Here is a 23,040-nt window from a genome sequence, read left to right as displayed (position 1 = left end):
CCACACCTGCTGGGGAGAGTGGCAATGTATCATTCTTCTAAAACCCCTCATCCCCCGCTCCCAGGTGCTGGCTCTTTCCATCTTGCTGGCTTTTCTGCTGCCCTTTCCTCCCCTTCCCCTGCCCCATCTCTTCCTCCCCCTGTCAAGAACTCCCTGCCGCAAACAGCCTCCCATTTCTGCTGAAGAGGAGCCCACCTTATTGCACCCAGCCTTGTGAGTCTTTCTAAGAAGCTCATCAAGGTGTTTTCCCCAAACAAAGACAGTTTCTAGCTGTTAAGAGGTGCCAATGGTTAAGACAACTTTCTTTGTCCACGTTGTCAGTAACCCCAGGTGTAAGCATTGTCACCTCATCTCCATAGGAACTGACACTAAGCAACATTAACTTGCTTAATCAAACAGCTGGTAAGAATCCGACTTTGGAACACCGGGCCGTGGGCTGGGAGTGACGACAGAAGGGCACCGACATTTCTTAAGCCGTCTGCCTGGCTCTAGAACTTTGTGTTTCTTCTTATTTGACCCAGAAGTCCTCCCACCTTTACAAGTGAAGCAAATGAGCGTCAGAGAGAGAAAGGAGCGACTTGCCTGAAGGCAGCGCGTGCCAGGCCACTCTCCCCTGCCCGGTAGTCTCCCCAGCTGGAGACGGGGGGGGGGGGGCCTGGGCCCCAGGGGGTTGGCTCTGCTCCCCATCGCTCTGCCCTTGGATAAATCCTCTCCCGGGGCCAAACCAATGGGGTCACATGCAGCACCTCCTCCCCACACTGATGTTTACGAGGCTGGGATTCTACTTTTATCAACCCTACTGCTGCTTTTTCCACCATCTCTGGGGGGCAGGACCCAGAGAAGCACCTCCACCCCGAGTTCCTGCTGGTTCAGTGAGTCACAGTTTTAACCCCCAGTCCACAGGTTCCTGGTGGGCTTTGTAGGAAAGGAGATGTTTTCCCTGCCACCCCTCACCCTTAGTCTCCTACCACACAGTTCCATGTGTTTCTAGCAACTATGGAACTACGATGGCTTGAAATTGCTTTCCAAATAAGGTTGCCAAGGATGAAATTAGATAACAAATAAAGCCAATCCCCAAACTCCCTTCTGGTTCTGCCCTTGGCAGGTGGCGGACATTCATTGCTTCAGGATGGCCCCTCCCTGACTTCCCAGCACCTCTCCCCCCTTCGAACAGCCAGAGCATTTTCTCCGAGGGTGACCAGCTCGTCTCCATTTACCTGGTACTGACCTGACTTTGAAATTGAAAATCTAGCATTCCAGGAACCCCCAGCCCCAGGCACACCAGGACAGTTACCACCCTACTCTCACCATACATTAAACAGAGTTGCACGGTGATGAAAAATTCGGGCCCTGGAATCAGAGAGACCAGGGCTGAGTCCTGCCTCTGCACTGTGTCAGCTGTGCAGTGGAGGGCAAGTGGCCTCTCCTCCTGGTTTCCTTGACTGTAAACGGAGACAATAAAAACATTTTGCTTTAAAGGGTTGGTGTGAAGATGGATGAGGTCATGTTTAGTAGCATCTGGTCTCTCGGGCACAGGGGTGACACAGATCCAGCCTCACATGTGAGGATGGAAATAGATGTTAGCTCTCTGAAACGTACGATAAGGTTCTAATGAAGGCTTGAACTGGGGTCCCCAAGGCACAGGGAAGGGCTAATTCAGTCCGCCCCAGGATGATGGGAGACACTTGGGGCTGAAGAGCTATTCGGGTGGGCCCTTGATAGAAGAGTCTGAATTATTCAGGAGGAGAATGGGGAAGAACATTCTAGGCAAAGGAAACAGTCTGGGGAAGTGAGTGTCTGGTCAAATTTAGCTGAGCTGGAACTACATTTTCTGGAATTTCCTCTGGGTGAGGGTTGGCCATAGAGACGTGTGCACGAGGTTTGGAAAGTAGAAGTGAAGGCAGCCCAGCTGGCTGATGCTCACACGATCAGTAGAGACCATCTTGCAGCTCACACATGTTGACATAGATCTACTGGCTCTTTTATTTTTCTTCTTTTGTTCCTTTCTTTTTATTTTTTTGGTATAATGTGGCAGCTGGGCCTGCACCTGTTCCAGCTCTTGCTGGATCTTCTCCTTCATTTTCTTCACTTCTTGGGTCAGTTTTTTCAACAAAGGCTTCAGCTTCTCTTGAAGGTCAACCCAGGAGGGAAGCTAGAGGCTGGGACACGATGAGCGACCAGCATGGGTTCCAGTTCTGTTCTCATGGAGTCCAGCTTGCCCTTGCTGTCCCCAGCTCCTGCCCGTTTCCCTTCTCTATTGCCCATCCTGCTGGCCTCAGACCTGGCACTAGAAGCAGGGGCCACAGCGGTGCATAAACCAGTTATGCAGCTGTATGCTCTTAGAATTGCATGAAGTCAACTCCCTGCAGTATATCCCAGTTCTCTGTCACTTCTGATGGTTCTTCTTCTCCAAACGAACCCTGACTGATACGCTGAGTCCTGTGTGACTGCGGACTGGAGAGCTGGGAACATGGGGGGGCATGACGGGAAATGAGGAGACAGAGCTGAGCTGCGGCCAAAGCCATCAATATCTGACTAAGGAGCTTGCAATTTACCCTGCCATCAGTGAGGAACCATTGAAGATCTTTGAGCAGGGGAGTAGCATGTCCAGATTCCAGGTTTTCTTTCCCTCTCCATTCTTGATTTCCATGATTATGTGTTTATTATGAGCCAACCTCCAGGCTGGGGCCTGGGAGAGAGAGAGAGAGAGATGGTCAACCCGGGTCCCACGCAGGGGCTCACAGGCACATATGAGTTAAGTCTCTCACACAAAGAAGGAACTCCAAGGCAGAGAGTGGTCAGAACCACAGGAGGAGAGCTGACAAAACACTGTATTTCTTCAGCTAGAATACACAACTTTCTTCAACCACATTGCTTCTGTACTTTCCCCTCCCAGAGCTGACTACACAGCGGTTGCTTCTTGGATTGACTTTAAAATGCTAATTCCTTTTTATCAGAAGGAGATGAAAAATTCTTAGGGGCTTATACCAAAGAAACAGAAGTTTCAAAAATTGTGTTTTTCCTAACAGTGTGGGTGGATCCGGTTATTAGCAGGGGTGGGACAAGGAGAACACTATCCTTGTGTCCCGTGGGGCCTGGCTGGCCAGCATCAGGATTCAGACACCTTCGTATGTGCGCCTGGTTGGGCAACATCTTCCATCCAGCCTCATGCTGTTTGTACCCACTGATCTGTACTAGGGCTGAGGAGCTTCCTGGAGGGAGACCTGCGTGTCCACAGGTGCAGACTACATTGCATGTGTGGCAGAGTAGGGTGGTGGAGGAGGGTGGGACTTCCTGGCAAGGCGCTCAGGGGTTTCTTCTTGAGGACAAGGGGTCTGGTGTGGCAACGCAGACTCAGGGCGGGTGTCCCACGGGGTTAGTGGCTACTGTTGCAACCTGCCCCCGTCCTCGTGGGAACGTCAGGAGCTGCTCGCTCAACTCTGTAACACTTAAGGGCCTGAGCAGGCTTGCTGTGGGGCTCCTAGACCATGTGTAGCCCAGAGAGGAGGAGCTTTCTAGTTTGCAACCTCCTGATGAGCTGGGGCCGCACTGAGAGTTCTGTGAGGGTAGATGGCAGGGCTACAGGCTGAATCTTGATGTAGACCCTTAGCGAGGTGGGGGCACGGCTGTGTCAGATGATGTCACCTGCTCAACTAGCACTGGCATCCATCCCTTTCCGCCTCCCAGGGCCTTGGCCATGGCTGTGACATGGAGTGGCAGCCAGTGTGGACGCATGAGTGAACCTTGGGACTGGAGGTTTTATGTGAGCAGGGGGAAGGCTTCCAATTTGCAGAATTGAAGGTTAACTGTTTGGGGGACCTTATCCACATGCATGAGCAAGATTTGAGAGTGTTAGGTTACACCAAACTAGAGGTGGAGCCAGTGACAGGATAGCAATCCATGGGTAGAGAGCTGGAAATCTTTTTTATTATTTAAAGTATCATTGATATACAATCTTATGATGGTTTCAAATACGCAACACAGTGGTTCAACATTCACCCATATTATCAAGTCCTCATCCCCTCCAGTGCGGTCACTGTCCACCGACGTAGTTAGATGTTACAGAATCATTAACTGTATTCTCTGTGCTGTACTACCGCCCTTGTGACCAGCCTATATTGTGATTGCAAATTTTTGTGCTCCTTAATCTCCTTCTCCCTGCCCCCTCCCCTCCCCAGCCCCTCCCCTTTGGTAACCACTAGTCCCTGCTCAGTGTCTAGCAGTTTGCTGCTATTTTGTTCCTTCTGTTTTGAGAGCTGAAAATCTTGCCTTGCATCGGGGGAGAATGTAAGGTTTGGTGGAGCCTATGGTGGGGAAGTAGATACAGGTGGGACTGGGGTGGGGTGCAGGGCTGGGCGTGGTAGAGAAGCATTACTCAGGGCTGTCCTGGCCCAGAAGTGTGGACATCTTCTACATCACTGGAGCAGCAAGGGAAGAATCGGGACCAGTGGGAGAAAGTCAAGGTTCTCCTTCAACCCAAGGGAAAACTTTCTGCAGCTGGAGCCCTTCAGGATTCTAGTGGATGTGGGTTGACTAAAGAGGGGGGATGCTGAGGACCAGTCACTGAACTGCACAAACCACTAAAATTAAAATAAGAAATTATTCGGGGTATCAATATGAGTTTAACACCGAACAAGGGAGGAAGAACATACTACCCTTCCTAAGAGAGGATTTATCAATCACATACCAAGAATAAAAAAAAAAAACACAAGTCAGAAGACTATATTACAGTTTATGTATCCAGTTTCTGTTCACACAGTGGACTACATAAAGTGGTGAATTTGAAGGAGTTACAGCTGGAAATAACACATAGATGAACTTTAGAAACAAAGTATCAGGGAGAACAGACAGATCACAGAAGGCATATGCGAAACCATGTGTATAAAAGCTTCAAAATTGAAGAAACTTCAAAATCAGAGAGACGAATACAGTGTGTAGGGGCAGATACCTCTGTGGCAAAGCTGTTTTTGAAAGGCAAGAAAATCAGCAACCCAACTTAGGTGACAGTTACAGCTGGGGGTGGGCAAAGGGCGGGTGGGGGAGCCCACAAATGGCTCCGACAGCATCAGGTGACTTCCAGTGTCAAGGGCAGGTGGTTGAAATGCAAATGTTTGCTTCATTATAATGCCTCACGACTTCAAAATGTGACATAAATTTTTGTCTAAATAATACATGCAACACAAAGTTTAAAAATTTCGCAATTTCATGGTTATGTCATTGTTTTCGACAGAGAAGTCTTTCCATTTGGACATTCAAAGTGATGGTCACACAGAAGTGAATATTGTGCCAGTGTCACGTGGGTGTGCTGGTGATATGCTCACCATGCAGACGGAGAAAGCTGAGGAAGAGTAAGTAGCTCTGGCTGGGCTGGAGGAAGGGACTGCTGGCCGGGACACTGGGATAAGGGAAAATGAGTGAGCAATTTGGAAGTGGAAACCCTGGTGGTTGGAGGGAAGAGAGCCGCCGCGTGGAGGGTGGCAAGGGGAGGGATTGCTACAAACAGCCTTGGGGAGGAGGCCCTCTGCGGGGTGAGGAGACCCCCGGAACAAGGGGACTTACCTCTCAGAGCCTGCACTGGGGAACCACACCCCGAGTACCTGGAACCCTGGAATTCTCTGCCCGGTGGTTCTGGGTGGGCCAGCCTCCGGAGGGTAGAGCACCCTGGCCCGTGGCCGCAGCCACAGTAGCTGAACTGAGGAGCCACATATGCAGGGGAGCAAGGCCCCCGCTGCGGTTTAGCTTAGGTCACCAGAATCAAGCGACCAACCCAGCGGCCTCCACCTTTGCGTGCTCTCTCGCTCCCCCTCACTTGTTACTCAGAGGGAACCAGTCGCTGTGCTGTGAGGGGCTCTGTGGAGAGGCCCAGGAGGCACAATCCCGAGGGAGGCCTGCAGTCCCTCAGCGGGAGGAACGAGGACCCTCACTCCACAGCTCGAGAGAAACTGAGTGCTGCCAGCAACCCCTCGAGTGAGCTTAGAAATGGTCGCCCCTCATGAGGTGACCTTTGATGGGGCTCCTTGATTCTAGCCTCTGGAGGCAGCGGACCCCAGGCACCTGCTGAGCTACACCTGCTTTCTGGGCCCAGAAGCTGTGAGACAATGCATGTTTGTTGTCTTAAGCCCCTACTGCAGGGAGAATTTGTTAAGCAACAACAGACAACTAACCTATGGCTTTTTGCCTCCCCACCCCTGTGGGCCCCTGGGGGTGGTCCCAGCGTCTGCCATCTGTTTGGCTTGCAATCATCAGACCTGCTCCCCAGCCAGCTGCCTCCTGGTTTTCTGGGCTGTTCTGGGGGCAGCGGCGGCACCTGTCTACCCCATAGGGTCTCCCAGGGCTTTTCTCTGTGCCGCCCTCTGACTCTGGGCATGCCGCTCTGACTGCGGGGCACAGCCCAGCTCAGAGTTGAGTCCTGGAGGGTGCTAATTCTGAAGACTTCCGCAGGTGTGTTGTGTGACTCTGGATGGCCATTTCACCCCTGTCCTGCTTGCTCCCTCCCCGTGGCAGGATTGCCAGGGCTGCGGAGAGCCGTCAGCATCCTGACTGTTGCTACAGAGGAGAGACGGGTGTCTACAACTTCTTCTCCTTTCCAGCGGGGCTTCTCCTGGGCCACTGCTTCCACTGTTGCCATGGAAAGCAAGGATTGTCAAGGAAAGCTAAGACAAGCCGCCAAGCTGTGTGTTGCGGGGTGATATGGTGGGCCTCAGCCTCCCCCTTTTTGGCCTGCACATGACCTCGAAGCGAAGTGCTTGCTCCTCATTTCCTTGGAAATGCTCCTCCGAGACAGCCTCTGCCTCGTGAGGTTCTCTACCACTCTCTCCACTATTCCTAGTGCCCTGTCTCCCCCACAGTGGATGCTCCTAAGGGACCTTGGGAAAGAATGGAGGGAACGTATTGGGAGAACAGGACCCTGGATTTAGAGTCAGACTTAGGTTCAAATCCCAACTCTCCTTTTCTCTGCATACACAATGGGCAAGTCAATTAATCTCCTAAAGCCTCAGTTTCTTCATCGGTAAAATGGGGTGAATCATCATCTACAAGTCTAAGTGTTTTTAAAAGTTAATTTTGTTGTGATAAAATATATATAACACTGAATTTACATCCTAACCATTTTTAAGTGTACAATTCAGTGGCATTAGTAGAGTTACATTGCCATGCAGCCATCACCACCATCCACCACCAGAGCTTCTTCAACTTCCCAAATGGAAACTCTGTGCCCTCCCATTCCCCCTCCCACCACTCCCTGAGGACCACAATTCCTCCTTCTGTCTCTCTGAACTTGACCACCACTAGGTACCTCGTATAAATGGAATCATACAGTATTTGTCCTCTGTGTCTAGCTTATTTCACTTAACTGCTTTAGGGTGTATGAGAAATAACTGAAAACATGTGTCTGACGACTCCAGCCGGGGGTCAGCACACGGGTGCTCAGAGACATTTGTGGATGAATCACTGTTAGGTCACCCTGTCTGTCTGCTGGACTGCAGGCAGAAGGAAGAGGGCTGCAGGAGGGGGGTGTCCCCTGTACGCGTGGGAATCGGAGCCCCGGGACAGTAAGCAGCTTGCCAGGCACATGGCTGCCCACTGATAAGGTTGGGATTCCAGACTGTCCTGTCTGGGGGTAGGTGGTGTGGTTTACGATGAAACAAGGAAGGTCTCTGTGCGTGTTCAGTGCCGCTGCCTGACAATCTGCCATTAGGACGTCATTCTTCTGGGTCTTAATGGTTTTTGATTCTCAACTTGTCCTCATGTCCTTCTCTTTTTCTGCCCAAAAGCTCCTCAAAAGCCGGGTGCCTCACTTACTCATCACTGTATCACTTGAATCTTCAGGGCAGTGCCGAGAGCGATGCCCACCGCATTACCTGGGGTGGGTGGTGCCCATTATAATAGAAGGCCAGAACTCCCGGGCAGTGCTGGGTCCATTCGGGGCCCTTAGATCCGTATCTCTTCCAAACCAGGGGCCTCTTTCCCTGATCCCGCCTGTGCCTGGGACAGACAGGTGCTTTCCTACAGCTGAGGCTGGGCTGGGCGAACAGGGGGCCTGGCACCTCCCAGACGGTGCACCCAAATCCTCAGGCCCCTTGCGTTTTACTTCCTACTGCTGCTGTAACAGCTACCAAACAACCAGTGCCTTAAAACACACATAGTTACTATCTCGAAGGTGTGAGGTCAGAAGTTTAACATGGGTCTCTCTGGCCTCAAATCAAGGCCACAATTTTATTTTAATGAGATTATGATGAGGTGTGGTTTGGGTGGTTCCATTTCCGGAGGCGCTAGGAGAGAATCCACCCCCTTGCCTTTCAGGTTCCAGAGGCTGCCCACAGTCCTTGGCCTGGGCTCTGCTCACCCTCAAAGCCAGTGAGCAGGGGTGGAGGCCTTGCCTTACACTTGACATAGAAAGATAGAGGCGAGCAGCTGGGAAGAGGAAGGGGAAGATAAGGCTCAAGGAAACAACTGCCCAAACTCTGCCCAGGTAAGGGGTCCCACGTGAAGATAACAAAGACTTTGCAGGGAGGTAACTTCTTGCCTACCCGGATCAGGCCGAACCAGTCCCAGCCAGGGCGCAACAAGGGTGCAATCAAACAAAACTAAGAACCACCCAAACCACACCTCAGTATAATCTCATTAAAATAAAATTGCGGTTTTGCTCGCTCCCCATTCCCCACCCCTCCCACCCGGCTTTTCCGTGTGCACCAAGAGGAATGGGTGTATGATTAGAACCGTCAATCAAATGACCTCACCCTGTCAATGAAAGAAGTGCCTCCAGGCTCGGTCCTGATAAATAGTCCCCTAAAAGATCCATGCCTTTGTATACCTTGACTCCTCCCTTGGAGTGTATTTAAATAAAACTTTCGCTCTGCTTCACTATTGTGTCTCTGACTTTCAATTCTTTGTTGCTGTGGGGACAAGAAAGAACCAAGAACAGACCCAACCCGTAACACCACCACGCCAAACTCTGCTTCCTTCTTGGACTCCTCCTTCTGTTCTCCATTTTTAAAGACTTCTCAGGTTTACCCAGATAATCTAGAATGTTTACATTTTATTTTTAAGATTGCTGATTAGCAATCGTATTTCCACCCACAACCTCAATTCTCTTTGTCTTGTGATATAACACGCTCACAGGCTCGGGTGGTTAGGACGCTGCTGTCCTCACAAGGCCAGCATTCTGCTTCCAGGCCTTCTTGCAACACCAGCGGGGGGGCCCACAGCAGACATGGGTGGAACCACCATGAATAGCTCAAGAGTCTGCATCTGACGCCTGGGCAAGGGAAGACAGGAAGTGGGGATGGGGGAAAGCAGGGCAGGTAGGACTGAGTGGGGGTGGTTTCCCTGTTAGCCCTCCACAGACCCATTTGCTTCCAAAAGACCTCCTTCCCGGAAACCTCAGAGAAACCAGAAACCCCAGAGCAGGACCAGGATGGACGACATGGCAGGTGAATTAAAACCCAGGTCTGAAGTGTGTATGTGTGCATGGAAGGTGGGGAGAGGGGAGGCAGGCAGTATCTGAGGGAAGAATTCTAAGCTTCTCAGCTGGGTTCTCTTGACTCGTGGAAACTTGCTGTTCTGTTCCCAAGGCCCTCTGCCACCCTGGTCACGTTCAGGCTGTTGATGAGACCCTGCTCATTAATGCAGCTTGTGACACCAACAGTCATTTCTATATGTGTCTTTTCGAGATCTTAAAATGCCTGCAGTCTGAGTCATTCTGGGGTGGTGAGGAGAGCCTGCAAGAGGCCTGCTGGAGCAAGCAGAGGAATCCTGGCAGAAGAGGGAATGTTGCAACCAGGTGAAGAAGAGTCATGTTGTGATAAGAATTGGAAGTGAGATTCCGGTGATCTGAATGAATAAGTCCCTGCTTAAAACCCTCAGCCTCCACTGCTCTCCTGTTAACGTAAGTCTGGGCCCCTTCCCACTTCCCCAGCTGTATCCCACCCTAGTCTCTCCCTGCCTGGCTTCTGACCCCTTTCACTGGCTTCCTTTTCAAACCACATGTGTGCCCTTCTTTTATCCTGCCCATCACAGGACTTTGCACATGCTGTTCCCTGCTCCTCTTACACTTTCCCCTCTCTCCACCCCTTGTTTCTACTTGTCCTTGAGAAGCTGGCTTAGCCATCATGCCCTCAGGAAAGCCTTCCCTGACTCCCTCATTTCCCCACCCAGAGCCCTCAAGGGCACCCAGAAGCCCTCTCATAATACCTTTCATGGTTCATAGCTGCAACTTTTATTTCTGCAGTTGTTTCTACTCGTTAATCTCTCAGCCCATCTGTGAGCTCTGTTAGGGTGGGCTTTGCTAGCTTTTGCTCACCATTGCATCTCCAGTGGTTAGTGTAAGGCCTGGCATGCAGTGGGTGCTTAAACATATTTGCTGAATGAACAAAAAGAGATGAATAGTTTCACTGCTAAAAGTAGAAGATTTGTCTTTGGAGGGAGTGAGCCCTCCATCAGTGTGGAGTATTCAAATACAACTGGATGTTTGCCTGGAGGGAACATCTGTCTAGAGAGGCGTTAGGCATGAGGTGAGTTTTCCAGATGTATCCTTTGATCCCAAGAAGATAGATGGATGGAGAAAATGCAATGAAGTGGGGGTATGACCTGCTGGGCAAACGGCTTCCATTTGGCTGAGGACGAGAAGGGGGGACGAGTGTATCTTTTGCTCTACAGAAGCTTTTTAGTTTGATGTAGTCCCACTTGTTCATTTTTTATTTTGTTTCCCTTGCCTGAGGAGATGTGTCCAGGAAAAAATTGCTCATGCTTATATTCAAGAGAGTTTTGCCTATGTTTTCTTCTAAGAGTTTTATGGTTTCATGACTTACATTCAGGTCTTCGTTCCATTTCAAGTTTACTTTTGTGTATGGAGTTAGACAATAATCCAGTTTCATTCTCTTACATGTAGTCGTCCAGTTTTCACAACACCAGTTGTTGAAGAGGCTCTTTTCCTCATTGTATATCCATGGCTTCTTTATGATATAATTGACCATATATATGTGGGTTTATATCTGGTTTATCTATTCTGTTCCATTGATCTATGGGTCTGTTCTTGTGCCAGTACCAAATTGTATTGATTACTATAGCTTTATAGTAGAGCTTGAAGTCAGGGAGCATAATCCCCCCAGCTTTGTTCTTCCTTCTCAGGATTGCTTTGGCTATTCGGAGTCTTTTATGGTTCCATATGAGTTTTAGAATTATTTGTTTTAGTTCATTGAAGAATGCTGTTGGTATTTTGATAGGGATTGCATTGAATCTGTAAATTGCTTTGGGCAGGATGGCCATTTTGACTGTACTAATTCTTCTTATCCATGAGCATGGGATAGATTTTCATTTATTGGTGTCTTCTTTAATTGCTCTATTCATTCTTGCTGCAGGTGCTGAGCTCACCTGGCTGGGGAAGGGCCTTGCCTGTCATCCAGCAGGGGATCTGGGAGTGCCTTAGGAGAGGGTAGAACAGAGGCTCTCTCCTTGAGGCCAGAGCATGGTGTTTCCTCCAGACCCTCAGGTTCACGGCATGTGAACCAGCTTCAGCTGAGCTCTTACAAAGTCGCCCCTTCTGGTTTCCACACAGGAAGCAGAAATAACCTGGTGGGTAAGAACTGCTAAGAGGCTGTCAGGGGCCCTTTTTGCCCCTATTGAAGTGAAAGGAGAACTGACCAATTGTACAAACCACAGGCATTTCCTGGCTGGGGAAGGGGAAAACAAACCCGGAGCTGCCAGCATCCCTCCACACACAGGTGTCTAGGCACACTTGTGTGCACACATGCACACACTCACCACACACACCAAGAGGCATGCTCATGGGCCTCCCTCACAGACAAGCTCACAAATGCTCACAAGCAGCCACTCCCTCACACTCAGGCATGCAGCTGCACAAACTGAAACACGCATCCTCCCTTCAAGTGCACCCACACCTATGTGTGAGGAAACACACTCACAACACACATCCAGACACCACCAACATGCATCCAGGCCTTGCCCCTACCACGGACACAGACAGGCCCATTAAGATGAACTTACGAGAATAATTGTATAGACGCAGTCATCCACCCATGCTCTCTTCTACATATTCATTATAGTAAGTGCCAGGCACTGCTGAAGCATGCAGATACACGAACATATAGGCGTACAGACACACATTCAAACACGCACAGACATAGATGCACACTCCAGCACACACACAGTCACAAAGACAGACACATCCACGCACACTCACACACGTAGACAACAGATACACACAACTGCCCTCTAGACATAGACTCAGGTTTCCTTCCCAGCTTTATCGAAATGGAGTTGAGCACACACCCAGTCTCTTCCTCACGAAGCAAAGACGACAAAGAGAAGGCATTGTTTCTAAAGCGATCTGGCCTCTGGCCTCTTCCTGCAACCCCTTCCTGCACCTTTCTCCCTTCCCTGCTCTCTCTTCCCCTTTGAGACCACTTTTCTCTTCTTCCGTCTCCTGTCTTTCTCAGGGAATGGGTGTCTAAAAGGCTGTGAGACATTTATAAAAAATTCAACCTGAAAATCTTGTGGGCTTGCATTTCTTTTTCCCCTTGCATTGTTCCCGCATTTTTCCTTTTGTTCGGATCAACTTGGCCGCATTTAGCTGAGGGCAGGGCCAGACACTGATGACCTGTGGAAAGAGGTCACAGCGCTGTCAACATGCAGACTGCCCACCCACGGTTCACAGGGCATGTGTATTTGTATCCCAGGCATAGGGACTGGCATTTAGTAAGTGTTCAATAAGTATTTTACATCAATTATGCCCACTTGACAGAAAAAAAAATCAATTATACTCAGCTCTAGGATGGATAAAACACTGATGTTCTTTAGAAATGATCTGTGATCAAGGCAGCAATTCAGTTCTGTCCAGGGTCACCAGCCCATGCAATGTACAGCGTTGGGGAGACCAGCTGTCATAGTGAGCATCCAAAATGGAGGTTGGCCCCCACCTTCTGTGCAAAGGGAGACACAGGACTGGATGGGCAGGTACCAGAAGCTAATTGTCGCCCACATCTACTATGGTTTGAGACGTCCATCCACCCCCTGCATCTTCCTTCCCAATTGCTCCTTCCAGTTCAATCCCACCATTTCGGGCTCATTCCCTGGTGTCCTGATAATCATCATAAATGTCACGTACTGCCAGGTGCCCCACATAGGTCATCTCACTGGATCCTATGAGGTAGGAGTCCTTGTTATACAAGTAAAGAGACTGAAGTTCTGAGAAGAGCAGCATCTTGTCCAAAACCCCAGCTAGGAATGGCTGAGCCCAGATGGAGGCCCTGCTTTGTCAGAATTCAGGACTTTCTCACTTTACTGGGGCTGTCACTGATAACGCTGGGGTCCTCCAGGACATGACTACTGCCTCCAGAAATGGGGAGACACAGGGGCTTTCATGTGGGATACCTCTGTGGAGCCAGGGGTGTGTGCCTGGGGGCACCATGGATGGAAACAGAAGGTAACTCACTGAGGGGACCATGGGGCTGCCTAGTGGGGGACACACAGCCCCTAAGCAGGGACCTCCCAACAGGGTCACAAAGCAAAACAAAAGAAAACAAAAGCCAGGCCCCAGCACATGCTCTTCTGACAGCCCCATAGATCATAAGCCAGGACCAGCAGAGACAGATTTTAATGGGATATCTTATTTAAAGAAGGTTTTGAGTTTTGTTTTTAATAAAAAAATATCTAAGAAGTACATGCTTACAATAAGTAGAAAAGTGGCTGTGGGTGGTGGGAGCATCCCAGGCAGAGGGAAAAGCAGGTACAGAGTTAGGCTGTGCTTGACATGTCTTGTGCTTTGAGAGTGTGGCTGGAGCCCAGGGGGCAGGGAAAAGTGGTAGGAGGTGAGAAACCAGGACGCTGAGATCTTCAGGATGAAGACTTGCTAATCAGATGCAGGGGGAACAGCATGATGGGTAGGGGGACACCATTCCTGAAGGGTTTAGTACGTGAAGAATTCAAAGACTCTCTAGATAATTGAGAAGAGCTCCTTTTTATTTGGTCCCTTATTGTATTTTAGAGCCTCTCTTGCAACAACATACACATTATCTCATTTTTTATCTTTACAAACCCCTGGGAGGTAGAGATAACTATCCCCATTTTATAGATAATGTAACGGAGGCTCAGAGAGGCTGTGATTTTTCCATAGCTTGTGGGATTGCAGGGGCAGAATCTGAGATCAAGCTGATCCCGGGCTTGTTCTGCTACAGATCTGATTTCTATTTTCTAGAAGATAGCATATGAACTCGTGAGGAGACCCTGGACATTCCTTTTTCAGTTCTGTTTCTTTTATGGACTTAATTTAAAAACTAGACAAGACATTCTCATGGAACAGCAATCCAAAAGCATAAAAGGATTTCGTGAAAGTTTCTCCTTCACCCCCTCTCCTTCACTCACGTGGATTATCTCTACGGCCTCATCTAAAGGTTGGGGGAAACACAACTTTTGAAACTGGTGGAATGTAGCTTTATAAAGTTTTGGTTGCATACGTATAATTTTATTTCATCTGGTAGAATACTTTGGGAGCGTTGATGGTTTTTAAAAAAATGAACCCAAGAGCATTAAAATACTTGGCTTTTCCTCCGCTTCTGCCTTTTAAAATTAGATATATGAAAGTGTCAGAGGTGGGATTGAATATCATCAGCAAACAAATAGCTTCCAAATACAAAACCAAGTAAAACAAAAAAAGGATATTTCTTCCCCTGGAAATGATGAGTTTTAAGGGCATCTCTGTGGTTCAATAAAGGACAGAGAAGTTGATGGGCCCCCAGTGAGCCAAGTCAGCCTCCTGCCTCCCGGGCCTGTCAGTTCCTCCCACTTTATTTATTATCAAGCTGGAAGGAAAGCGATGATCTGATGCCAGTCCCAAGGCAGGAGCCTTTTTTTCTTCCCTCTTTCCTTTCTGCCTTCCTTCCTTCCGGGCTCTCCCTCCCTCCCTCTCTGCCTTCCTTTTTTCCTTTGTGTCTTCATTTCTCAGCAGGGACTGAGTGGGAGCAGTGCCTCCACACACATCTCCACCGTGCCAGCCCCCTTCCTGGGGACCCTGCAGAGGCTCCCTTCTAGGGCAAGGATAAAGCGAGAGTCTCTGGTCCTCCCTTCAGAGCGTCTCTGCTATGACTCCAGCCGGGGCCTGGAACCCGGGCGGACTGCCCAGCGCAGTCCTGCGGGGCCTTGCCTTAGACGTCCGTCCGTCCGTCCTCTGTGCCTCGGCACGCGAGCTCCTCCACCTGCCTGCCGCTTCCTCCCAGGTGTTCTCCCCACATCCCCAGTTCCTCTGAGGCTCAGCTCTTTCTTTCTCTCTCTCTTCTAACAAATGGCTCGGCTCTTTCTCATGTTTCCTAACTTGACCACTTCCAGCCGCTGCTTTAACACGCCTTCCCCTCTGAGCCTCAGAGCTCCTTCACCTGTCTGGGGCTGAGAGTTGGGAAAGAAACCCAGCTCTGAAAATTCCTAGTTTGTGGTTTTGAGGCGGTCACTTCCCCATCTGAGTCTCATTTCCTAATCTGTAAACTGAGGGGCTGTACTGGCCATCTCCAGAGCTCCAGGGCCCTGTGCTCCTCTGGTTCTGTAGAAATTTCCCATTTTCTTGATCTGGTATTTCTGAGGGAAGGGTTCATTAAACCCAGGGGACCCTGGTCCTCCCCCCAGCACCCGTGTTGACATTTCTCTTCCCCATCCTGACCTCAAGGAGGCAATTTTCCTGCCGAGAATCTTCTGGATTCACGTTCCAGACCCTGCCTGCCAGAGATCACCTCCTATCAGTATTTCTGACAAGGAGAATCTCAGGAAGAAGAGCCCTTGTGAAAAGAGAAGGAGAATTGGAGGGCGGAGGCTAGCTTGCTGTGTAGATGAGGCAGGCATATAAGGGGTCTCCTCATGTGTCCTTCCACCTCTGCACCCATTTCCCCATTTGGTCAACACATTTCCACTGCATGTTTCTTGTGTGCCAGGTATGTGCTGAGGGTGCAGTGTGACAGGATAGATGTGACCACTGACCTGTACAGTTAGGAAAGTGCCATGAAGGGGACATACCAGGACCCTGACCCAGTGACACTTCATCCAGGACTTGAGTCAGGTGTGAACGTGGAAGCATATCTGTCTTCTCCTGTTTACTTGCAGGAGTTCCTTATATATGCTGCATACCAATCCTTTGTTAATTACCTAGGTTGCAAACATCTTCTTTCAATCTCTGGTTTGTCCATCCTTACTGTATGTTTTACATCTTAATGTGGTCAAATTTATCCATGGTTTCCTTCATGGTCAGCACTGTGTGTGTGTTTAAATCAACTCATACCTATTCTGAGGTAATAATGGCATTTTCCTCTAGAAGTTTTAAGGTTCCTCTTTTCCTTTATGTTGTTTACCCATGTATTATATACATATATGTTAGAGAGAGAGACAGAGAGAGTGAGAGTGTGTTAGGAATCTAATTTTATTTTACTATTTGCATGGATAGCTAGATAGCTAATTGTGCAGAGAGATGTTTTTAAACTGTGGTAAAATTCATAGAATATAAAATTCACATTTCAAATGGTTAAGCCATTTTAGGTGCACAGTTCAGGGGCATTTAGTACATTCACAGTGTTGTATGGCCATCACCACTATCTAGTTCCAGAGCCTCATTCACCACCTCAAAAGAAGACCGTGTACGCACAGGTAATCCCTCCCACTCTCCCTCCGCCAGCCCCTGACAACCACTTAGCTGCTTTCTGTTTCTATGAATTTGCCTATTTGGGGTATTTCATATAAATCAAACCATTCAAGATTATGGTCTTCTGTGTCTGGCTTCTTTCCCTTAGCGTAACATTTCCAAGTTTCACCCATGGTGTAGCAGGTACCAGGATTTAATTTCTTTTTTTGTGAATAATGTTCCACTGTATGGATGTACCACATTTTGTTTATCCATTGATAGGCTGACAAGGTTTGGGTTGTTCCCACTTTTTTGCAATTGTGATGCTGTGAGCATTCCTGTACAAGCTGTTTGCACACCTGTTTTCAATTCTTTTGGGCCCAGCAACACTTTCTGAACAGTCTGTTCTTTCCCCAGCTGATCTGCAGTCCCACCTCTGGCAGACCCTGAATTTCCACACGTGTGGGTCTCATTTGAGGCCCCTGACTCTGCTCTATGGGCTGAATAATCCCTCCTGGCACCAGCACTACACTGCAGGCATTGTGAGAGATTTGTGGTATGTCTTGGCATCTGGCTGAGTAAGCGTCCAACTCCCCTCCCTCCTCTGTCAAACCTGCCTTAGTTCAATTTGGCCCTTTGCTCTTCCACGTGAATTTTAGGAGCAGCTTCCCAGCACATACACAGGGCTTTTTCCTCTCACCTCCAGACTGTTGCACATGACTCTGCCTGGGTCACTGTCACCGCTTCACCTCCTCCTCCTTCTGGTCTCAGGTCCTCTGCACCCTGTACCTGTCCCTCTGAGCCCTGACCACTTGGTCCTGGAAGCACTTACTGGGGAGGTCTGCTTTAATGACTGGGCTGCAGACTGCTCCAGGGCTTTGACATTTATTTGCCTCGCTGTCCTCAGCTGATGAACGGCTGACACATGGTAGGGTCCCCATAACTATTTGTTGAAAGGATGAAGGAGGCACAGGGAGGAAGGTCTGACCCCAGAGCATTTTGGCCAGACCTAGAGAGATGGTGAACAAAGTCACTGAACTTGTCTGGGCCTCGGCCTCCCTCCTGGGCCAGGGTGGGCTTAGGTATGTGGGAAGTGCTTGCAGCAAAGCCTGGTAAGCAGTCAGAACTACCTATGTAGCCCTTAGGTCTACCTGGCCTTCTCCATAAACGCTCAGCCTGTCACACTTCTGTGACGCTCCCTCGGATCCAAGGCCCTTTTACTCACTGTTTCCTCAACTGGGTTCTGCCTCCTCCACATATTAGTCATCTTATCCCCATTTTGTGTATGAGGTAAATGAGTCTCAGAGGAGAAGAATGACTCATTTGAAGCCTTAAACCTAGAACTCCTGACCCCAAACCCAGCCTATATGATCTTTAAGGTGTTTTCCAGCTGAGACATTCAGTCAGTAGAATTTGCTAGTTAGATTCTGAGAACTATGACTCTTCTAAAACAAAACACACAAACTTCCAGACCCACAGAGACTTAGTTACCTTTATCTTCTTGTTACTAAAATAGTTATCACCCTAAAATTAATCATGAATGCCTCATCTCACGCTCAGAGCTCTATAAACCAGCCATAAAACCAAAACAAATCTTCTAAGAAAATACAGTCACCACCACCATGCCAGTAAAATTCAAATGAACATTGTATTAATGTGATGATGAGTTGGCGAAATCAAACCTCTGACCTCGGGTTTAACGGTGGCAGAGTAATTAATGTTTTTACATGTTCTATGTGTCCTGTGTCATCATCTTTTGATTTTGATCACGATGAGCCATCATTTTAGCCACCATCAGAGTTAACTGTCATTGTTTCCCTAAAACAAAACTCGTTTACAATCCAGTTTGATGGGTCAGGCAATTTTAACAAGGCGCTCTGAAATGCAATAACGAAAAATGGGAAGTAATGCACTTAGGATAACATTGCTCATTGTGTATTTACTGAGCTTTTCACTACTAATGAACTAGTACTAGTGCGTTCACTGCAATACAATAATGGCACAATTTATGTTCTAGCAAAGGGCTCATTGTGCTGATTGCCACGGAGCTCCTCATCCCTGTGCTGTTGTGTGGGCCACTTTATTCCAGTGGCCCCATCAGGAAATTCCTGTCTCCAAAGGTCCAAAACATCACTGGCCCGCCTGCAGCTCCATGCATCCTTTGAGCAGTCAATCAAACCTCTGTTCTTTTTCCATGAGCATAAAACAATAAAAATTATACATCAGGACCACGTTCTGTGCCACTTTCATGGTGTCAGATTACAGTTCCAACGCAGGAAAATATTTAAGAAGTGAATTTCTTAGTCTTTGGTATTGCCATTCAATGGCCAGTGACACTGGCAAGGTCATCTAAGGTGTTTTCCAGCTCAGATAGTCCGTAAACACGCTGGTTAGATTTTGAGAACTCCACAGCTCCTCTCAGAACAAAACACAAAAACGGCCAGACCCACAGCAAAAACTGAAATTTCCACCGGCAAAATGGATAGCCCTGAGCCCAAGGGTGGGAGTGAGGTGAGTGGCCGTTCCCAGCGTAGGACAAGCTGAGGCGGGGCAGCCCGGTGTACCCACAACTTGCCAGGAGTGAGCCGCTGTCACCCTGCGCACAGGAGCGTAAACTCTGAAATAGATCTTTTTTTGGTGGTGATGGTGAGGGTTCTCTTCTAAATAATTCTATTAGAGAATGCGGTGTGTGAGAATCCCTGGGCTCGGACACCACCCAGTGTGTGAACGAGCACGGGCAGGACCCTCCCTCGGCGCTCAGTGACCGGGCCCCCGTTTCCGCAGCTCGGGAGTGGGGGCTCCGGCGAGAGGCGCTCGCGCCCGCCGGACTGTCGCTGTCTACACCGGCGCTCTTCCTTCCGCAGGAAACAAACGGGGGATCCGACCTCCCAGGCTCTCGGCTTCCAGCGTTTGGCGGTGCGCCAGTCCCCCCAGGCCCCTCCCTGCGGTATAGGGTGCCCGACCCCACCCCGTCCTCGCACAATCCCGGTCCTTCTCCCCCGCACGTGCAGGCCCGAGATGGCACAGAGGCCCCGCCGCCCTCACCAGGGATTTTCTTTTCTTTTTTGCTGCTTTCAGGCTTTTTTCTGCCTGAGCGAAAATGAAACAAACACCCCCTCCGTCTCCCGGCCGCCAGACAACACACACGCACCCGCGCTCATGCCCTCGCGCGGCCGGCCCCCCAGCCGGCTGTGTCCGGGGCGGGCCCCGCGCGGCGCACACAGCCGCGGGCGGCGCAGAGCGGGGCGCGCGCTGACGGTGCCGAGCGCTCGCCGGCTCCCGCGCCCCCGCCCGGAGGAGCGCCCGGCGGCCGGGCGGCGGCAGCGCAGGCGGCACAGCCCGCCCGGCACGCCCCGCCGGGCTCCGGGGAGGCGGTGCGGCCGCGGCTCCAGCGGCCGAGGGCGCCTCGGGCCGGGGCAGCCAGGCGGGTTCTGCGGATCAGGTGGGTCCCGCGGGGCGCCGCCGAGTCCCCGGAGGCCGCGAGCGGGGCGCGGCCCGGGCGCTGCGGGCGGGGGGCGGGAGCGGCTGGGGGAGAGGAGCGGGCCGCCGCTCCGGCCCTGCGCTGTGTCCGCCCTGCCTGGGTCCCGGCTTTTGTTCTTGTCTCTGCCTCTGCGCCTCAGTCTGATCCAGCCGCTGTCCCTGTCGTTGCCTCTGCCCAGCCTCCCAGGCTCCGGCCTGAGGGACCGCCGGCCGAGGTCTCCCCGTGGGGGGCGGGCGAGAGGGAATTCAAGGGGCACTGGCTAGGACCCCAGCTCCCAGCCCCAGGGACTCCCCAAAGGAGTGAGGGATCTGCCCCCGCCTGTGGGACAGAGCAAGGTGGGAAGAGGATGCTTCTCGGAAGAGGAGGCTGGGAGGGACTGTGAGGGGTTCGTGAAGCTCCGAGGGCAGGGGCTCAGAGCGCAGGACCAAGCCAAACACCCGGCGTGGGAAAGTTTCAAGCGTGGTAACTTTGGCAGCAAAAGGGCCCGCCGCATCGGGGTGATGGGAGGCGAATGGGTCCCTTCAACTTCACGCCACCCCGCCCTCACTCGAAAGAAACGCCACCGCGCGTTCGAAAATGGCAAAAAAAAAACACACATCTAAACAGCGTGATTGCACAAACTCTTGAAAGGAGTCCAAGAAACAGTAAAGTGGAAAAAATTGTCAGCGCGGGAGGAGAGAAGGCAGAGCGACTTTAGATTTCCCAATCTTCCCGCGCTCCGGAGAAGGAGAGAGGCTCGCAGGATGTCCAGGAAGGAGCCGAGGCTGCCCCGCGGCTTGGCTTGTCGTTTGTCCTCCCGGCTCCTGAGCAGGCCCCTTGCCTTCTTCGTTGACCTGGAAATAGGTGTGCCTCAGGAGGCAAGAGATGCAGGGGGTCCAGGCCTTGTGGCTTCTCAGCTGGGAGACACTTCCCCAGGCAGAGCCTTGGCTTCTACACCCCCAAACAGTACACAGCCCCGAGTGAGGAAGTGCTGAGGGCCAGGGGCTCTCGGCCTGTGTGTGCTGCGGGTGCGCTGGGGTGGGGAGATGTGGTCATTCTGGTGCACTTCTGGGCTCCTTGGGCTGTACTAAGCAAGCCTGTCTACCTTGTTGGGAGGTATTTCTGGGTGTACCTTGCCTCCCCTACCAGATGGGAGGCAGGTGCAGATCCCAGTTATTGTTGCAAGTAACAGGTGCTCAATGACTGAGTAAGAGCTGAAGGAGTCCCTAGGGTTTACCTGGTCCAGGAGATTTCAAACTGTGCCCCTGGGAGGCCCAGGATGCTGGCTCAAGGGCTGTCATGTTAGGGAGGGGAGCCCAGGGGACAGGGCTCTGAGTCCTCCCTTCTTCCTTTAAACACAACAGTTCAAGTCTGCCTTTCTCTCTCAAATACTGGGAACCCCCAGAGGCTGTTTTTGATATCAGATTCCTCAGATCCAGTCTGATTTGGTTGTTGCTGGTGCGGAAACAAGTCAAGAGGCATGCCAGGTGAGTTGGGCATGATTCTCCAGTGGCCACACACTGCAGGGGACATGTCTCCTGAGTCACAGACCAGGAGCACCTTTCTGAATAGTCACTTCTCCCTTAGCATCAACTCACCCAACCCAAACTCCAGAACTGCTGTCCTGCCCTCTTACCCTTCCTGTGTGTCATCTTGAGATTTTTCTGGGCTTTTCGTGGGACCTTCACATGCAAATTGGCTTCACCGGCTGAGGTCCAAAAGAATTAGGTTCCCCAAGAACTGGCCAGAGCACAGTCCCTTTCTTAGCCCAGCCCAACGGTGTAGGATAGGTGTCAACCAGTCACCCATTTCATAGTTGAGGAAATGAAGATTCAGAGAGGCCAAGAAACTCCTTCATGGGCACTCAGCTCTTAAATTACAGTTTGGATTTGAATGCAACTCCGGCTGTAAAGCTGTGTTCTTCTCATTACATCATCTCTCATGATGGCTACAAAATGGCTAATGGACTGATGTCATTAAGATAAGGGCAAGGGTGAGGGAGAACTGCTGAAAGGGTAGGCGGCAGTAAGTGGAGGCTTGGCATTCCTATAGGGGTATTCATAGTACAAATAGAACTGTATTTGAAATGAGAGTGTTTTCTACCCTGTACTTTCTTTCTATTTTGATGTTTATTTTATAGATACTTAAAATTCTTTTTCTAATGTTTAACTAATGTGTAATTTACATGCAAGAAATTCCATAATTCTTAAGTGTTCAACTCAAACAAGTTTTGACAGCTCTTTATACCTGTGTCACCACCCAAAACGAGATAAAAATATTTGCATCATCTGATAAAGTTTCCATCTATTCTTCCAGGTAGCCAGTTTTGGATTTTATCACCATTTATGCCTACTCTTGGACTTCACATAAATGGAATCATACTCTGTGTCTCTTTTATGTCTGACTTATTTCGCTGGACTTGGTGATTTTTAAATTCATCTATGTTGTTGCATATGAGTAGTTTGTTCTTCTTTATTGCTGAATAGTATTTCATTGTATGGGAATACCGCCTTCTGCTTGGTTATTTTTCTGTTGAGCATTTGGGTTACTTCCAGTTTGGGCTATTACTTCTTGTAGAATTCTTTTGTGGACATTTGTTTTCACCTAGGTGTGAAATTGTTGGGCTACAGGATATACCATTTTATATTCCCACAGCAACATACAAGACTTGTGATTATTCCACATCTTTTACACTATTTGGTGTTTTAGTGACTGGGTAGTGGTTTATCTTATATGTTCTATTTTTATAAAGATATTTTAAGAGTTGTTGGAGAAGACAGCATGAGCAGAGGGCTAAACATGAAGTAAGATGATGGTGTGGAGGCCACTATGGGCCATGACTCCGGAGGGAAGGAACCGAATGGAGGGTGCAATTGTGACCTTAGTCTGAGGACTTTCTTGGTCGGGAAATCTCACTATGTATCAGCTGAGATTTAAAGACGTGGTACTTTATAAAGTGAGCAAGTTC

The 23,040-nt window shown here is 49.9% G+C and overlaps 1 protein-coding gene across 7 annotated transcripts in view; it reads left to right on the top strand.

The window, feature by feature from the left end:
- The first annotated feature begins 9,859 nt into the window (after positions 1 to 9,859).
- The window catches only part of GGTA1 (glycoprotein alpha-galactosyltransferase 1 (inactive)), a 69,599-nt gene continuing 56,418 nt past the window's right edge, over positions 9,860 to 23,040 (top strand). Inside the window, exon 1 of one of the 7 annotated variants that reach the window (XM_057498987.1) lies at positions 9,860 to 9,886. Coding sequence is in view for 2 of the 7 variants with exons in the window: in XM_036915462.2 (XP_036771357.2) it covers positions 19,772 to 20,054 (283 nt within the window). In the remaining 5 variants the exon portion in view is untranslated. Of the gene's footprint in view, positions 9,887 to 19,722; positions 20,055 to 23,040 lie in introns of those variants that run through there. The other 6 variants (XM_057498989.1, XM_057498988.1, XM_036915462.2 and 3 more) reach the window with 6 other exon arrangements.

Source organism: Manis pentadactyla, chromosome 3 (assembly GCF_030020395.1).
Source record: "Manis pentadactyla isolate mManPen7 chromosome 3, mManPen7.hap1, whole genome shotgun sequence".
Lineage (NCBI taxonomy): Eukaryota > Metazoa > Chordata > Mammalia > Pholidota > Manidae > Manis > Manis pentadactyla.
Note: the sequence above shows the minus strand (reverse complement) of the source record. Positions and strands in the feature narration are given on the sequence as shown.